Source organism: Myxine glutinosa, chromosome 8 (assembly GCF_964187855.1).
Source record: "Myxine glutinosa chromosome 8, kmMyxGlut1.1, whole genome shotgun sequence".
In the NCBI taxonomy this organism is placed as follows: Eukaryota; Metazoa; Chordata; class Myxini; order Myxiniformes; family Myxinidae; genus Myxine; species Myxine glutinosa.
The window spans coordinates 134,546,659-134,561,531 of NC_136268.1; the positions used below are offsets into that span (position 1 = coordinate 134,546,659).

The 14,873-nt window shown below is 44.0% G+C and overlaps 1 protein-coding gene across 3 annotated transcripts in view; it reads right to left on the minus strand.

Moving 5' to 3' along the window:
- LOC137432927 (uncharacterized protein C05D11.1) overlaps window positions 1-14,873 on the minus strand; it is a 199,295-nt gene that overhangs the window by 131,975 nt on the left and 52,447 nt on the right. For all 3 annotated transcript variants that reach the window (XR_010985599.2, XM_068125243.2, XM_068125244.2), the window contains one exon: window positions 14,404-14,495. Coding sequence is in view for 2 of the 3 variants with exons in the window: in XM_068125243.2 (XP_067981344.2) it covers window positions 14,404-14,495 (92 nt within the window). In the remaining variant the exon portion in view is untranslated. The remainder of the gene's footprint in view (window positions 1-14,403; window positions 14,496-14,873) is intronic.

The window sequence follows — 14,873 nt, forward strand, 5'->3', positions numbered from 1 at the left end:
CACATTGTCACTGAACAAGTTAATGCTCCTGTTAACCACTGCTTTATTAGGGTGCCACTTTTCAACAATGGCAAAGAATATGAACGACGCTAACGCTATGTTGGCGGTTCGGTTATAGAAATACATTCGGAATTAGGGACAAATTTTCTCGAATTTACGGTTCGGAATTAGAGTAGTTCGAGATGAGGGGCGTTCGGAATTAGGGGTCACTACTGTATATATATATATATATATATTGTGGATTTGATAATTGTTGTAAATATCACCCTCTGTAAAGTGTAATGAATACTTGTAAATATCTCCGGTTTGTGTGTAAAGGTCAAAGGTCGTCCTCTTAGTTAGTCTATATACATACACGCAGGCCACCATATACCCTTCTAAATAGTTTATTTCCTTATTATGTGTATTAGTTTAAGGCTGTGTCTCCCATTAATTGACTCTGCATTGCACCGAATTGAAATAAGATAGATTCCCTTTCATTCCCTCAAAGCCTCTATTGCCAACTGCATTTGCCGCCATTGCCATGTGCTCTAACTCAGAGAAGAAGGTGGGAGGAGTCAACCAAGCGCCAGGAACAAGGCGTGGATTTGCCAATGCCTCATCAAGGGGGCGGGATCGGTGAGCCCTCGCGACCAATCCAGGCCGAGGCGAGCTCACCGATGGGCGTTTATAAAAGGCCGGCGGCTTGATCGCCACGCGCCTTATAAAAGGAAGTTGGGAGGGACTGCTTAAGCAGATGACCGAGGAAGCCCCCACGAGCAGATAAAAAGCACGTAAGAGTTCACCAAAAGCAGTCCACCGAGAGTGGAGTTGAGCCCAGTGGAGGAGGAGCGGCGGCGTTGAGGGACAAACCGCAGCTTCGAGACCTCCGTAGTCCGGTCCCCCCCTGTGACACGCAGCTTCGACCCGCTGCTACGCGGGAACCGATTGCTGTGGGATCGGTGGCCGTCGAGGTCAAGCCCGACGTCCCGTGCGGGAGCAAGCTCCAACCTGAACCTTCTTCCCCTTCCAGCCATTCGTGCCATTCATCCCTATCATCATCCCCCCGTGTAAGTCTGATTGTCGTCCGTCTTTTATGTTGTCCTGGGGTATAAGTAAGTCTGTATAAGCTAGAAATTGCACTGTGTCTTCTGGTCCTTCCATCTTTCTGTCTTTATTTTCGTATCTTTCCTTCTCCTTGGTTACTTTTGGTCTTGTACATAATAGTTATTAATAAATCATATTTGTTATTCCTACTTTTGCCTTCTTCTTCTTCACATCCGTTCGTCTTCGAGGTTTCTACATTGAACACCTTTGGCGCGATTTTGGCCAACGTTTCGGAATCGGGTTAGTCAATGCTAATGACTCGAACTTCGGGTTGCTAAAAACCGCTCGGCAACTAGACCATCTAAAACCGGGGTTCGAGCGGGAGTCCCTCCCCTGCTTCGCGGTCAGGAGTGGCACTCAGGTCCTTGGGACTTTTTGTAGACCAAATACCCTGGCTGCTCCCGACCGGAAGGAGCGTTGGGACTTCAGGACTCACGTCTGTCAGTCGCACACAAGGGGATTAATCCCCCCTTCTTAAGGGGAAAAAGGGCCGACGTAGAGATCCGTAACAATTGGTGTCAGGAGCGAGATTCGGACCTGAAGTGTGCTTAGCGCACTCAAATTACGAGTGGTAAAAATTTTTTATTTAACATCCTAAATTAAAATCGTGCCATGGATGCTCAAGGCGACCGGATGCCGGTGGGGGTAGAGTTAGAGGGTTTAGAATCGACCCAGGACCCCAGGGAGGATTTGGGAGCAATGGAGGAGCGCAATACGCATTGGGTTGCGGAGGGTTCAAGCGCACAAGATGGCGCCCTCGCACACGAGGTTGGAGGCGCACAACATGGCGCCTCGCACGAGCGCACGGTAGCCACGTCCGCTGTACCACTACCAGCGGGCTTTGATGTGGGGGACTTCGTGACGCAATTCACCGCAATGCTGAGAAAGGAAATGGGAAACCAATTTGGGGAATTGAGGAAGAATATGGAAGAAATGGGGGACACATTGAAGGACATAACTGCCCAGGCCAAAGAAGTAAATGAGGGACTGGTGAGGAACAAGGCCAGGTATGAGGCAAAGCGGGTGGAAAGGGAGACCATGGACCGCATGTTGAGCGAGCAGGTCCCAGGGGTGCACAACGAGGTAAAGCAGGTCGAGAAACGCTGGTTGAGCGAAGCGGAGAAAAGCGCGGGTAAAATGACGGGTATAGAGATCGCGACCCGGGGTATGGGGCAGCCGGCAACCGCTGAGGTAGAGGGAATTTTATTAAAGCCAACGGTCGTCGAGGTGAACAAAGAAATCATGGGTATAGTTGAAATTGTAGAGACAACAGACTTAGAAGAGCAACAGTTGGAGGAAGGAATGGATTATGTGCAAAGTCTGAATTCACACCTTGATGCCGTGCTTAATCCTTATAAAGATTTGCAGGTGTTGGTGCAGGGAGGAAGAAGAACCCCGAAGGTGAGGCGTGCTGTATGTTGTGCGGGGAGATTTTGCAGGAGGATGTTTGGCGCAGAAAGAATTTTCGCGCGCTTGGGATCGAGAAAGCATCCGGGCGTTGGTGAAGGGTCCCCTGTGAGTGGTGTGAGTGGAAATGGCGCGCTTGTGGAAAAAAAGTGTGCATCGGGGAATGAGCGTGTTACAAAGCGCAAGTGTGAAACCGAGTGCGAGCGGGAATGCACGTCGGGGTGTACGGGGTGTGACACAGGGAGTGAGAGCGATACGGAGTGTACGTGCAAGGGTGAGAGTGACCCGGAGAGTGAGTTGGTGGTGGAGCGGGTGCGAGGATGCACGCTTGGGATGAGTGTGCGAGGAAGCACACCTGAGTTGGTTGTGGCGCGGGTGTGGGAGAGCCCATTGAAGCGCGTGAGTGGGTGGATGCGAGAGTGCATGCCCATGGTGAGTGGTACGGAGTACGTACCGAGGGAGAGTGCGCAAGACGGTGCACGAGGTGTGTTAAGGAAGTGTGCGCGAGAGGAGTGGTGTGTAACAGGGAGTGCGGTGGTAGAATGGACGGAGTGTGTGGGATGCACTGGAGGCGCCGAGACGCCAGGTTTTGTGAGTGTGAAACGGGTCGCGTATGCGAGTGAAGCATCGACGTTGCCCGGGGCAGCGTTTAGGGTGACGGATAGCGTGCGCGGTGCGCTTTGTTGGATGCGAGGCCCCGCACGGTCGAGTCCGGGCCTCGCCGGGCAAGGCGACCGGTCCGGTTCAGGGGCAGCTAGGAGGAAGCGGACCGGTGCCCCCTGGCGGGGACGGGGTTCCGACCGGGCGAGATTGAGCCATCGGGCCGGGGACCGGAAGGTGCCGCGCCGAGATGATGCGTGGAATCTCGGCCCGACCAAGCCGCCTCCCCTGAACCGAATGCCGGACGGATTCAACCTGCAGGCGACCAAACCACCCGAATTAATTGCTCGGCTTTGCGAAGCCGAGTTTTAATGATGTGACTACGCAAGCGTGCGCGGTCCGATATAGCGGACTGTGATAATGGCTCAGATAATGGCTCAGGCTCAGATATAGCGGACTGTGATAATGATAGTGTTTTGGATTCGAAATTTTGGGATGGGAAATTTTGATTGGTTGAAATTGGATGGGCCAAATTGATAGTGGGCGATGCCCGATGTGCAAGGATGGTAAATCCACCATCCCTCACAACGGGGCACATGAGCACTAGTTTTATGGGGTTTATGGCAGTGTAAGCTCGCCGAGGGAGGGTTAGGATAATGTATAGGGACCTAGAGATGACCATAGGTAACTAGATTTAAGTAGCAACATTGGACAGGTAGTCGGGGACATAGAGAGGTTAGAATGGATGATAATGACGAGGGAGCGCAATAATGTAAGGGGCGACGGGGAAGCGCGAGTTTTAGCAGGGCACCAGGTAGATCAGATGATGCCGTGTGTGAGAGAGTATTGATATCGAGCAAATGAGGAATTGCTAGGCAATGCTCGGGAGAGATGTGTGTATTGAGCGTGAAAGTGTATGGAGCAGTGTATGAGGAACAATTGTGGTTGTGCATTGTATTGAATGATTGAAGAAGCCTGGGAGGAAGGAGGGTGCAGGTGGCACCAGGTATGATTGCACAGGTGTGCAAGTGAACAGGTGTATGGAGCAGTGTATGACTGAGTAATGGTGATTGCGTGTTGTGTTGACCAAATGGTGCTGGAGGAAGGAGGGTGCAGGAAGCACCAGGTGTGATGGCACAGGTGTGCAAATACAGGTGTATGGAGAATGGTAGTGTGGAATACATGGAGTATGGAATATATGAAATATGGAATGGATGGTCGTGGAGTGAGTATGGTGGAAACGGTGGAGTGGAGTGGATGGTGCGAAGGTGTGAATGGGGGAAAAGTGGACCCCTATCACGAATACCCGGGGAGGGTAGTTTAAGAGTTAGGTAGAGGGAGTAGGTAAATTGTGGCTGGATATTGGCATCTGTGGTGCGTGGTGGAAGAATGGTGTTTGGATGGGTGCATTAGTGACGGGGAAATGGCTGGGCGTGTGGCCTGTTAGTGTGTGTAGTTAAATGGGCACTCCGCCACTGTTAGGATGTCGGCCAGGTGAGGCCGCAGGTGGGCTCTGGGAGCTGTTAGAGTTGTGGATGGGGCCCGAGGATCCGGAGGACGGACCCGGGTAGCCCAGTGCCAGAGGGCACCGAGTGGGGAGAGCGCCTTCCCCAGGTAGATAGGTTAGGGTAAGGAGCAGGTAAGCTCGGAGGCAACTGCAGTGGTGGAGGTGTGCAGGTGGGTAGGCCTGCTGGGAGAGCCACACGACCCAGTCCTGAAATTGTGCAAAGGCACAGGGAGTTGAATCGGGGGAGTGAGACCCCAAATTGATGAAGCACCACAGTTTGGTCAATGGGAATTTGGTTCTTAAAACCGCATAGAGTAAGACGGCCAATGGATTGGCAGGGAAAGACCCTGGGTAGTGCAACGTGTGTTAATGTCATTTAGAAGGTAGATAGGATGGAAATCTCCTTGCACCATCTACATCCACTCACCTGAGGTAACGACGGTGCTCCACACCATGCCATGGTTTGTGGGTTTTACTATTTTTGTGCAAATGTTTGGATTGTGAGACGCATCATGACGTGGGTGTGACATTGTGCTTTGATGTTCCATCTCTCCCTCCTTATGAGGATTGATGATGAATTGGGGATGGCAAATTTTGGTCAGATGGATTGTGGTGACGAATTTGGTATTTGGGAGATATGGGGAAGATGAGACAGTAGTGACGAATTGGTAAGGGTGTAGATTTTTGTACATACGGGGGTAAGGGGCAAGGGTAGAACAGGTAACAGGGGGGGTATATACAGTTATACCCCAGCCTACATCATTAATTGGTTCCATAAGCCGTGACGTAACTCGGTTTTTGACGTAAACCGGGCGTAATGCCTTAAAAATGCCTTAAAATGAAGACAAACACCGTAAAACTAGAGTAAATAACTCGCGAAAGTATATACTGATCATATCTGATCAAATCTAGATATAGGCCAACTTGACCTATCTTTAAAGTGGCCACCATATTCAAGGTGGCCACAATGTTATCGCGAAATCACCTCAGATGCCATAATAAGGAGATAAAATTAATGAGGAATCAAAGACTAAATTTTGTTTTGTTATCCTAGTTGATACACTTGAAATCAAGATTTGGTTGGAGACCGCTTGTAGTTATTACTCCCGCTCGGGAGTAATGCATTCGATCGTGTCCGTGTGTTTGTGAACAAGATATCTGGAAAAGTTCTGAATGGATTTGGATGAAAGTTGGTGGGATGATTGCGCTTGGGATAAGGAAGAATTGATTAGTTTTTGGTGAAGCTCAGGATATTATTCAGATTCCAGGAATTTTTTGAAGGATTGTTTACCATTGGAAGATAGGGCTCATTTTTTTTTAACATTATCTTCTATATATTCTATATTTAACATTGTGATATGAAAATCGTTTTCATATTTGTTGTATATGTAGTTTAAACACGTGGTTATGCGCTGGAGCGGTGTATTTTGTTAGCAGCGTCGTCTTCAAGGTTCTTTTTTTTTCTTTCTAATAAAGACATATTCTGTCATTTTAAAACCACCAAAGTGTGTATTCGGTTTCCCCGTTTCATAAAATGTATCGTTTGATACGTATAATGCTTTAACTGTTTTTTTTTTGTTGTTGTTTTACCTCAGAAGAGATATCAACATTTACCTCAGCGAATGTCAATCGCGGTGTCAGTATTTGATGAACTTATAAAGACTAAGGTGAGTTATAAGTGTGACAAGCATGTGCACAGGATTCTTCTCAGAAGAATGAGTGGTCGCATTAGCTTGTGCGACTTAAAATGAGCGAGTTTTGTTTTGACGTTTGGGCCAGTTTTACATGTTGTATCCCTAAGGAATGAAACGAACGTTTTTCTGGCTTACAATTTCATTTGAAGTCACACATGCCTTAACATACACTCACTTATATAGAATTGAACGCTGAATCCGAAAATGTAAATGAAATTGCCTTGTTTTTTTTTTTTAACATTATCTTCTATATATTCTAAATATATATCTGTGCAGTGTCTGTCTTGTGTTGTCTTGTCTTGTGTTGTCACTGAACTACTCCCTCAAACTTTTGTGAAATCGTACTATTCCAACTTGACCCATGGCGGGAGTATGCGCTCTACTGAGTGGCGTTCTAGTTTCGACAATATTTTGAGTTTGATGCCCAAGCAGATACCAAAATTTGCCTGACTAATCGCATGTTTGGTCTTTTTCAGGCATAGTTTTTGAGGTTGAATACGAATGACTGTAATTACATTTTGTGGTGGGTCGTCGTATTGACGATGGCTTCATGAGATTTGCTGATATTGGTGAAGGGAAGCTGGACATCGCATTAATATGACAGATATAGACTGGCAAATGTGCACGCTTTGTCAGACGGAAACCCTCAAAGTCTTAGGTATCCAGAAAATTCCATACGAAGACAGCTTGTATTTATTTGGTTGTGTTAAGTTTTCGCTGATATTGGTGAAGGGCAGATGGACATCATATTAACAGGTTATTGTGATTTTCCACCTCCTTCCTACCCTCCCCTCCCCCCCCATCCCTCAACCCTTTCATTTGTTCATTGTCAGTTTTCCTTTTCTCTTTCATCTCCACCTTCCCCTCCTCTTCTTTCTGTGTTTCATTCAGTCTGTGTGCAGCTTGTTCATCCTCCTTCCTTCTCCCCCCCCGCCCCCCCCCCCCCCGCCCCCAACCATGTGTCCTTCTCCCCCTCCTCTTGATCTTGCTCTCACTTCTAATCTGAGGTTGGTGTTTTCCCCTTTCCATTTTGTTCCCTTCCATTCTGCTTGAGCTCTTCCACAAGCCTGGACCATGTACACCAAAAAGAAGAGATATTTTGTTTCTCGGTACGACAGTTTGTCTCGTCTCTCGATTTTGCAAATTAAAATGACTGTCAATGAACATTGATGTTGCCACCTTTTCTGGGAACAGGGGATTTGCTGAAACATTTAAGATAAGACCATCTAAATGGCACAAATTCTTTCCGAAACAAATTCAGCAATCTAAAATAACTGAGAGCAGAGAAATGAAAGGTGACGGAGCTCAATTACCTGTGAGTTTAGTAGGCGTAATCTCCAAGGAAGACTGGAGGCATTCAATCGTTTTTTTTCTGTGAAGAAACTTCAGGCAAACTTCACAGGGCTTGCACATATAATCTGGCTGGAAATGTGAAAAAAATCGCATTTGTTTTGAATGACACTGTGATTGGCCAAATTGAGCCACAGATGTTTTTGAATCCTCGAGCCACACTCCGATAGAAGTTGATGTTAATGCTGCAATGGCTGTTCTCGAGAGGTTTGTCGTGTTGATGTACGACAGAAGCAGCGACTGTAAAGGAGTCAATGAGGCTCGTAAAATTCCGTTCTCTCAAAAAGGAGTATCCCCAGAGAGTATTCCTCCACCAGCAGCAGCTCCATTCCAGCATACCAAAAGAGCTGTGTACTAAGCTGAGCATTGTTTGGACCAATGCCTGGTTCCTTCTGTAAAGTTACCATCACCGGGTGAATGAGACTGTAAACGTTCGGAGAAGAGTTTTGGGATCCCCTGTGGACTACTTTACCAGATGCATCTAAAGCATGCCAGAAATTACTACGATGTGGTTGCCATGCCGACAAGGGTCGTCACAAGCGCTGCAAGTGCATCAATGATCAATTACAGTACGCGGCTCTCTGCAAGTGTGAAGCAGAATGCAATCGCAATTGACTTTTTAATTTGCAATAAACAGATAATCACAACAACAGGAATGTGCAGATGTTATTTCTGTTTCAAATGAGCTTCTTTCCCGTCCTGTGCAAATTGTACCTTGCTTGCTTGCTTTCCTTCAAAATGTACCTTTTTACTTTCTATAGTAGGAGCTCAATGAGCTATTGGGGCATGTAATTTGCTATTATTGTAGTGTTTTGTCTTATTTTTCACATGCACCTATATAATGAGTGATATTCTTGTTAAAAAAATATTTTGTAGCAAATATTTCAACACTACATTTTTTGGGGTTAGCCTATTTTGTGTTCCAATCTCAGTAGATAGCTTCTGAATCTGTGATCCCAGGTTCAAATGTCACATACCGTTTTGATTTGTTCATAGTCTACAAAGTAGCCTGTCATCCTTTCGAGGTCGGCAAATTGCGTACCAGCTTGCTGGGATGAATGATCACGGTGTGTACCCCGATTTAGAATAGGTACACCGTATCCCTGCGCATCGCAAGAGGCGACTAAGGGTTTGCGTCAGGAAGGGCATCCGGCCATAAAAACATTGCCTCAAACAGGGCCCATGAGGTCATGGAGCCTGCAAGGCCAACCCCCACCCAAGCGGGGAAAAATGGCCGTAAAACGATCATTCATTCATTCATTCATTCATTGTCTACAAAGACTGATATGATGATATTGATCATCATATGCTGATGATGATGATGATGATGATGATGATGATGATGATCTGATATCCTGTATGTGATATTTGCTTCCAAGCTCTTCCGTGAAGCTTCTATCTATATTATATTCTCCGTAGGTGATTCTGTCTATCTGTCGGACGTCTGTCTGGGGGTGTGGCTTCCTCCGTTGAGAGAGCAGCTCCATCCATTCTGGAAGAGGCTTCAAAAACAAATATCCACCATTTTATTTACTCGCATAGCTTTGAGGCCTGTTTTGTTAGGCCCGTGGTGTCTTGCTCTCTCTCACAGTTTTATTTAAACTCTAATTCGATCTCATTTCATTTTTCACAGTCGCTGACATGGTTTAAGACTCGGTTGAAAAAAAAAAACGGGAATAAAATCCGATGAAAGTTTCCGTTCATAGAACAAAATGCATTTTCAAAGGCCGATAACATGAAGGCCATTGACACTCTCTCACGCCACTCTAACTCCACTCTCCACTCTAACTCACCATCTGATTTCATTTTTGTCGATGGTTTTAGACTCGGTGTCAGAAATAATTGAGAAAATTCACGCACAAAAGGGAATTTGCCGAGATATATTTTTTAAAGTTTTGCGGCACGGTCCATCATACACCGCCTAAAATAACTGATGGGAAAATGCCGAGATATATTAAAGAATTTGTGGCGGACTTTTCCATTTGATGACAGTCGTCACGATGAAATATTTAATTTATACGTCGTCACAATAATGTGGGGCGAGGGGCATAGCTTCGATCACGTATCGCCACAGATGGGAAATTGCCGACAGATATTTCTTCGTTCTTATTTATTTACGAAGGAAGTAAGTACACTTACAAGTAAGTAAGAAAGTGAAAAAGTAAGAACACCCCATGTAAAGTTTTGACTTTTTCAACATATTTCAACATACAGCTATTTGATCTTCATTTCAACAATATTGATAGATAAAGGTGATATAATATAACAAAGATCATGAAACATTTACATTTTGTAGTCCATTGTATAATTTAAATGAGCATAAATGCAAATTTCACATGTGGAAAAAGTAAGTACACCCTTCGCTCTAATCGGTGGTATTGTTCCCTTTGGCAGAAACAACCTCAAGTTGGCGTTTCTTATAACTGTCTACCAGTCTCTGACATCGACTGGGAGAAATTTTTGCCCACTCCTCCATGCAGAATTCTTTCAGCTGTGCGATGTTTGAGGAGTTTCTTGCATGCACAGCTCGTTTCAAATCCCCCCACAACATCTCGATGGGATTTCGATCCGGGCTTTGACTTGGCCATTCCAGAACCCTCCATTTCTTTCTTTTCAGCCATTCCTTGGTGGGTTTACTGGTATGTTTTGGGTCATTGTTATGTTGCAAGGTCCACCTTCAGTTGAGCTTCAACTTTCCAACAGATGGCCTCACATTATCCTCAAGCACCCTCTGGTACAATGAAGAATTCATCGAGGATTCTATGATGGTGAGCTGCCCAGGCCCTGATGCAGCAAAGCTGCCCCAAACCATAATATTTCCACCACCATGCTTTACAGTTGGTATCAGGTTCTTGTGGTCAAATGCTGTCTTTGGTTTTTGCCAAACATGTCTTCAGGTACTGTGGCCAAATAGCTCTACCTTTGACTCATCTGTCCAGAGCACATTGTTCCAGAAGTGCTTGTCTTTGCCAAGGTGTTCATTGGCAAACTTTAGTCTTGCCCTGATGTTCTTTCTGGACAGCAAAGGTTTCCTCCTGGCACACCTTCCATGTAGATCAAATTTGTGCAGCCTCTTTCGCATCAACAGTGGCAAGAGCTACCTGTAGGTCCCGTGATGACATTCTGGGGTTCTTCGAGACTTCTTTCAGCATCTTGCGGTCTGCTCTCGGGCTGAACTTGCTGGGGTGGCCTGGCCTGAACAAGTTGGCAGTTATTTTGAATCTTCTCCACTTGTAGATGATCTTCCGGACAGTCGAATGATTGATTTCAAATTGTTTGGAGATCTTTTTAAATCCCTTCCCAGACTAGTAGGCATCTATAACCTTCTTTCTGAAGGCCTCAGAGAGCTCTTTTGATCTCAGCATAGCGACGCCGCGCACTTCAACAACAAAGAGCAAACCAAACGAAATGCCTGAGGTTTAAATAAGACAGGTTCCTCCAAGATCCTCTCTAACGATGTTCTAATCATTTGCACCTGAGCTGGTGCACCTGATTCTAATTTTAGGTATTTGAAGTAGTGATAAATGTGGGGGTGTACTTACTTTTTCCACATGCGAAATTTGCATTTATGTTTATTTAAATTATACAATGGACGACAAAATGAAAATGTTTCATGATATTTGTTATATTATATCACCTTTATCTATCAATATTGTTGAAATGAAGATCAAATAGCTGTATGTTGAAATATGTTGAAAAAGTCAAAACTTTACATGGGGTGTACTTACTTTTTCACATGACTAAGTATATTAAGCCTTGAAAGTTGATGCAAACAATTCCTACAGGTGTCCCAACCTCTGCTGATTACTTGATTACAAACGCCCTGTCTGTATAAAAGCAGTATTGGAACAGACTATTATTACACCCTCTGAAGCATTATTTGGACAATATTGCACTGCAGGAAGTAGTATAATGGAAACTGGAGGAAACTCTGACAGGAAGAGGTCTGGCAGACCCAAAGCCACAACAGAATCAGAAGACAAGTTTCTGAGAGTCAACAGCTTGCGTGATAGGCGGTTCACAGGACAACAGCTTCAAGCACAGCTTAACACTGGTCAAAGTAAGCAAGACTAAGTTTCAACTGTTAAGAGAAGACTTCGAGCTATAGGTTTGACAGGTCGAGTGGCAGTAAGAAAGCCATTGCTAAGATGGCAAATAAGAAAAAGAGGCTTGACTCGGCCAGGAAGCACCGCCAGTGGATTACTGAAGACTGGAAGAAGGTCTTGGTCTTATGAACCGATGAATCAAAATTTGAAATCTTTGGTTCATCACGCAGGGTTTTTGTACGCCATCGAGTAGGCGAAAGGATGGTTCCTCAGTGTGTGACACCAACTGTCAAACATGGAGGAGGAAGTGTGATGGTCTGGGGCTCTTTTGCTGGATCCAGAGTCAGCAACTTGCACAGAGTGACTGGCACCCTGAACCAAAAGGGCTACCACAGCATTTTGCAGCGCCATGCAATACCCTCTGGTACATCATGCCTTGTTGGTCAGGGGTTCATCCTACAGCAAGATAATGACCCTAAACACACCTCCAGGCTATGTCAAAACTACCTTCGAGGAAAAGAACAAGACGGTAGGCTGCAAGTCATGGAATGGCCAGCACAGTCTCCAGACTGAAACCCCACCGAGCTGGTTTGGGATGAACTGGACAGAAGGGTGAAAGCAAAGCAACCTACAAGTGCAACACATTTGTGGGAACTTCTGTAACAGTGTTGGGAAGAACTTCCCGAACAATATTTGATTTCCATTGGAGAAAGAATGCCACGAGTGTGTTCGGCGGTTATATCTGCAAAAGGTGGCCACTTTGCTGAGTCAAAAATTTAAATTAAATTTTGTTAAACAAAATGATTCTATGATTTCTTTTTTTATATCCAATTGTTTATTTGTTCTCTGCTTAATTTCAGAGTACATTGAGACATTAAACTGCGTAAATTTCAATAAAAACTGGAAAAATTGAGGTGTTCTAAATCTTTTGACAGGTTGTGTATATAACAAAAAAATTTGCTCATGGAGCAGAAAAAATTATAAGAAGGTACCATAGAACTAAAGAATACGTAAGATTAGCTTTTACCACCTTTGAAGTTTCCAGCACTTAAAATGCAAATCATATGGCAGTTAATTCCAATAACATTTAGCAATTTGCATTCAAAACCAATATTTTCAAAACATTAAAATTCACACAAGGCTATCCTGATAGTCTATCATTGCTGAGATAATTGTGCATATAATTCACAATTGTAAAGTTAAATTTGTAATAACAGAATTAGAATATTTGGATAGAGGCCGTAGTCTTAGCTGCTAAATGAAACCCAGAATGTCTCAGCGAACATTCCAGTGAGAACATAATTTTGTGGACTGTGTCCACAGAATAATTTGTGGAAAAACATTTTAGGAGTTGTAAAAAGAGCCTCGTAATGCATAGAGTAAAACACATTTTGGGAGTGGAAATGTTGCATTCAGTCTGTTTTGAACTTGTGCTACAAGGGCAAGTCTGCATGCAAAATATGGGTAGATGGTGTCTTAAGTTAAAATTCAGTCTGATACCTACGACTGAATGAAAATAACTAGATGCAATTAAATGTTCACTCCCTCTCCTCCCTCTTTTTTAAATGTTGCCAATTACAGTGCACCTAGCCTCACTCCAGCCAATGAGCGAACCAGGGAACGGACAGCCATCCTTGTATGTGTGTGTGTGTACTGCAATTGGCTTCTAGCAACGTTATCGTATGGGCTTATTAGAAGCTGATATTCAAAACTGATAACATATTTCATGATTGTAACTCATGGCCGAAATAATTATGTCAAAATCTCAAGTGAAATCAGAACAAAATTAGGCAAAAGCTGTGTTACACTCACACACACAGCTGTGTAAACAAAAAGCTGTGTAACATATGTGAAGGTGTACACACACACACACACACACACACACACACACACACACACACACACACACACACACACACACACACACACACACACACACACTATTGCTGTCTGTTTATCTGTCCCACATTGAAACATGGAAACACTCCTGCAGAGAAAAGATTATTATGTAAAACTTGCTTCTAATTCATCCAAACCTACAGGAAAAATTTAATTTTTCAATTAAACAAACAAAAAATTAGAACCTGGGCAGCTTCTGAATTTTTTTTCTTTCCTATTATGAATATGAATATACAACCTCATTTTTTAGGTCTTTCAACCAGGGCAGAATAAATGGCTTCCTTTTTAAATTGTGGATTTTTTAACACGGCTTCTACTAGTTCTCAATGGGAACTTAACTCGCAAGTTGCATGGGATTCTAAATGGGGTAGGGATGGAGATAGCAAAAATGCAAATGGTGTCTTCTGTCATCGAGCTAGCAAGCTGGGAGCAACAACTCACATTTATTGCCACATCTGATGCAATTCCCATGCTCTAATAGTGGTGAGGTGCTCCGTTTCAAACGGTTTCTTCGATATAAGTAGCTTTTTGATGCTTAGGGTCTGTAATTAAATTTTGTATTGGTGTCAAATCCAGTGACCAATTGCAAATTAATAGAAGGATTCAAGATAACACATGTGAAGGTTTTACTTAGCTGCATCTATGATGCTGTAAAATGACCCATTTTGATCACCGTTCAAAGGATTATGCAAGAGAAGCCAAGAGTAAAAACGACATGGTCAAAAGTTATGGAATAAAAATAGAGCTGCTCCAATATACAAGGCCATCAGAAGGAGATTATAAACACTCACAAATACACAACTTCATCACTCACTTTGCACGAACATCATGTAGTTTTTTAAATGGCACGTTGCAAGATTTGATGAAAACACAGCCAACACTATTCTCCTGTACACTCCATTTCACCTGCATAAAAGACAGCAGAAACAAAATGAGAAATCGTAATTTAAAGTGAAACACGCTGCATTTAACTGGAAATTAATGTTATTTAACAAGGTAACATTGCATTTCAGCAAAAATGTTTCATTACCCGATAGTGAGGGTTTTTTGGTGAGATGGAGCTATTAATAATCTCCAAATGACCCTTCATGTTTCTTCTGTTTTGCTACTTTTGCCTTCAGCACTAAATGACTAAACACGATATTTACACCTGCAATAGCAAAAACAAAACTTCATACTTTTCTGCAAACAAAACACAAGGAAATTATTTGTGGTATGATAATTTCCCTCGAAAATGGTGGGCAAATGGCATTAATGGAAAAGAAGAAAAAACAATTCCCATAA